The 3,142-nt window shown below is 47.5% G+C and overlaps 1 protein-coding gene across 4 annotated transcripts in view; it reads right to left on the bottom strand.

Annotated features, from left to right (window-relative positions):
* Hook2 (hook microtubule tethering protein 2) overlaps nt 1-3,142 on the bottom strand; it is a 14,685-nt gene that overhangs the window by 2,811 nt on the left and 8,732 nt on the right. For 2 of the 4 annotated variants that reach the window (XM_029480920.1, XM_021170421.2), the window contains 2 exons: nt 659-741; nt 472-572 (listed from right to left, as the gene is read on the bottom strand). In XM_029480920.1, the coding sequence (XP_029336780.1) occupies nt 472-572; nt 659-741 (184 nt within the window). Of the gene's footprint in view, nt 1-471; nt 576-658; nt 742-3,142 lie in introns of all 4 variants that reach the window. The other 2 variants (XM_029480919.1, XM_021170420.2) reach the window with 1 other exon arrangement.

Below are 3,142 nucleotides of genomic sequence, written 5' to 3'. Positions count from 1 at the left end.
AGAAATCCACCTGCCTCTGCCTCCTAAGTGCTGGGAGTAAAGGCATGCGCTACCATGCCCGGCCTTACTTATTTTTTGGAATGCTAGGGACTAAACCCAGGACCTCCTGCCTGCTAAGCAAGTATAGTTAGTGAGCCAGATACCCAGGCACATACCTATATGCCTACCCTGGTTGGTAGATTTTAGATAAGCACTCTATCACTAAGCCATGTCTCCAGCACCTTATTTGTGGATTTGAGGCAGAACAGTGCTATGCCACCCAAGCTTCATTGCAGACCCTTTGACACGCTAAGTACAATGGATTTGACAGCCCTTGGCAGCAGTACCACGCAGAAGCCTATGATATGACATGGTATGGTGTGCAGGTGTGGATGCAGAGGGCAGAGACACACAAACTGGCAGGAGGCGTGAGCTGAAGGGAAGCACACAGAGTAGGATCTAAGGTAGGAGAGTAGACACCAGCATCCTCACCGTGCGTGCCTTGTCCACGTAGCGGCGGTATCGTTCCTCCATGGCCCGCAGGTCTGCATCCTTCTTCTGCAGACTGTCCTGTAGCTCTTCGATCCGCCGAGCTGCTGAAGAACAAACAAGGGCCCCCCAAGTTCCATGCTGCACTCAGGGCTCCCTCTAGCCCTGGCTACTGCTGGGCCCTACTTACTGCTGCTGTCAGTGGGAGGCTCCAACTCCTCAATGTATTCTCGTTTCCTCTGCAGCTCCAGGTCAGCCTCATGCAGCTTCTGCCTGTGGGCATGGAAGCAGTGGGGTGACCTCCCATCCATCCATCCATCCATCCATCCATCCATCCATCTGTCCGTCCACCCATCCATCCATCTATCTCCATCCATCCATATATCTGTGGTGTTGGAGATATAATCCAGGGCTTTGTTCTCTGCCATGAGCACCCCACTGAACTCCAGGCTGATTCTCTATAGCAGAGACGCACTCCTGGCCCACTGGTTCCTTCTCTTCTATCAGCAGTAAGTCAGAGGCCTCCACGCTGTCTAATCATCTCCCCATCCTGTGATCGCCAAAGTGGTCTGGTTCTCATCATTCCTTTATCCCTAGCCATCCTCTTCCACTTTTTTTTTTTTTTTTTTTTTTTTTTTTTTTTTTTTTTTTTTTTTTTTTTGCTGTTGTTGTTGTTTTAAGACAGGGTTTCTCTGTGTAGCCCTGGCTGTCCTGGAACTCACTCTGTAGACCAGGCTGGCCTCAAACTTCCACCTGCCTCTGCCTCCTAAGTGCTGGGATTAAAGGCCTGCGCCACTACTGCCCTGCCCTCTTCCACTTTGGTTTTTTTTTTTTTTTTTTTTTTTGGTTTTTTCGAAACAGGGTTTCTCTGTGTAGCCCTGGCTGTCCTGGCACTCACTTTGTAGACCAGGCTGGCCTCGAACTCAGAAATCCGCCTGCCTCTGCCTCCCCAGTGCTGGGATTAAAGGCGTGCGCCACCACGCCCGGCACTTTGTTTTTTTTTTTAAAGATTTATGATATGTAAGTACACTGTAGCTGTCTTCAGACACAGCATAAGAGAGCATCAGATCTCATTACAGATGGTTGTGAGCCACCATGTGGTTGCTTGGAATTGAACTCAGGACCTCCAGAAGAGCAGTCAGTGCTCTTAACCACTGAGCCATCTCTCCAACCTGCCTCTTCCTCTTTGAGCACCTTGGTTTCACTCTCTCTCTACCCAGCAGACAGGTGCTTTGGTTTTTAGGATGTATTATGTGTGTGCCTGTGTGGGGCTGAAGGTATGACACACTTGTGTGTGTGCTTGGGGAAGCAAGAGAGGGTGTTGGACTTCCTGGAGCTGGAGTTACAGGTAGTTGTGAGCTACCCAACATGAAAATAAAATATTTTTTTCTTTTTTTTTCGAGACAGGGTTTCTCTGAAAATATATTTTTTAAAGACTTATTTATTTATGTATTTATTTAATGTATGTGAATTTATGGTCACTGTCTTCAGACACACCAGAAGAGAGCATCAAACTCCACTACAAATGTTTGTGAGCCACCATGTGGTTGCTGGGGATTGAACTCAGGACCTCTAGAAGAGCAGCAGTCAGTGCTCTTAACCACTGAGCCGTCTCTCCAGCCCTCCTCTGTACTCTTAAGAGAACTATCTCTCAGAGGGCGGGCAGATCTCTGAGTTCAAGGCCAGCCTGGTCCACAGAGTGAGTTTCAGGACAGCCAGGCTACACAGAGAAACCCTGTCTCAAAAAACAAAAAACAAAAAAAAGAGAGAGAGAGAACTATTTCTCAAGCCCCATAGATATTTTTACTTCTTGTAGCACTAAGGATAGAACCTAAAGGCCTTGTCCATACGAGGCCAGTGCTCTACCACTAAGTCAGGTAGTCAGGTGTGATATATATATCATATATTACACAATAAATAAATAAATACCATAATGTAATGACTATTTATGTAGCATTATATATGTTTTATAATAACACACACATATAGACATACTTTTTTTTTCTGAAACAGAGTCCCAGGATGGCCTTGACCCCCTGCCCCTCTTCCGTCTACCTCCTGAGTGCTGGAATCACAGGCCCATACGAGCATCCTCTACTTTTTCTAAATAAGATTCCGAGCCAGACCCAGTGATGCATGACAGGAAGGAGGCTGAGGCAGGAGGATTACAAGCCCCAGGCCAGGCTGAGCTACAGGGAGAAATTGTTTAATAATAATACAAAGTAGGGTGTTAAGATCCGCTTGCTGTTCTAGTGGAGGACCCCAAGTATAATCCACATGGTGGCTCACAAATACTTTTTTTTTTTTTTTTTTTCGAGACAGGGTTTCTCTGTGTAGCCCTGGCTGTCCTAGCACTCACGCTGTAGACCAGGCTGGCCTCGAACTCAGAAATCCTCCTGCCTTTGCCTCCCAAGTGCTGGGATTAAAGGCGTGCACCACCACACCCCGGCAGCTCACAACTATTCTGTAACTCAAGTTCCAGGGTTAGGAGGCTTCCTCGGGACTCCATGGGATCATGTGCTACACAGACATGCAGGCAAAACACTCACACACATAAAATCAGTACACTTAAAAAACAAGCACAAGCCGGGCGTGGTGGCGCACGCCTTTAATCCCAGCACTCGGGAGGCAGAGGCAGGTGGATTTCTGAGTTCGAGGCCAGCCTGGTCTACAA

This window comes from Mus caroli, chromosome 8 (assembly GCF_900094665.2).
Source record: "Mus caroli chromosome 8, CAROLI_EIJ_v1.1, whole genome shotgun sequence".
Taxonomy (NCBI): Eukaryota; Metazoa; Chordata; class Mammalia; order Rodentia; family Muridae; genus Mus; species Mus caroli.
The sequence above is the reverse complement of the archived record's forward strand: the minus strand, read 5'-3'. Positions and strand labels throughout refer to the sequence as shown.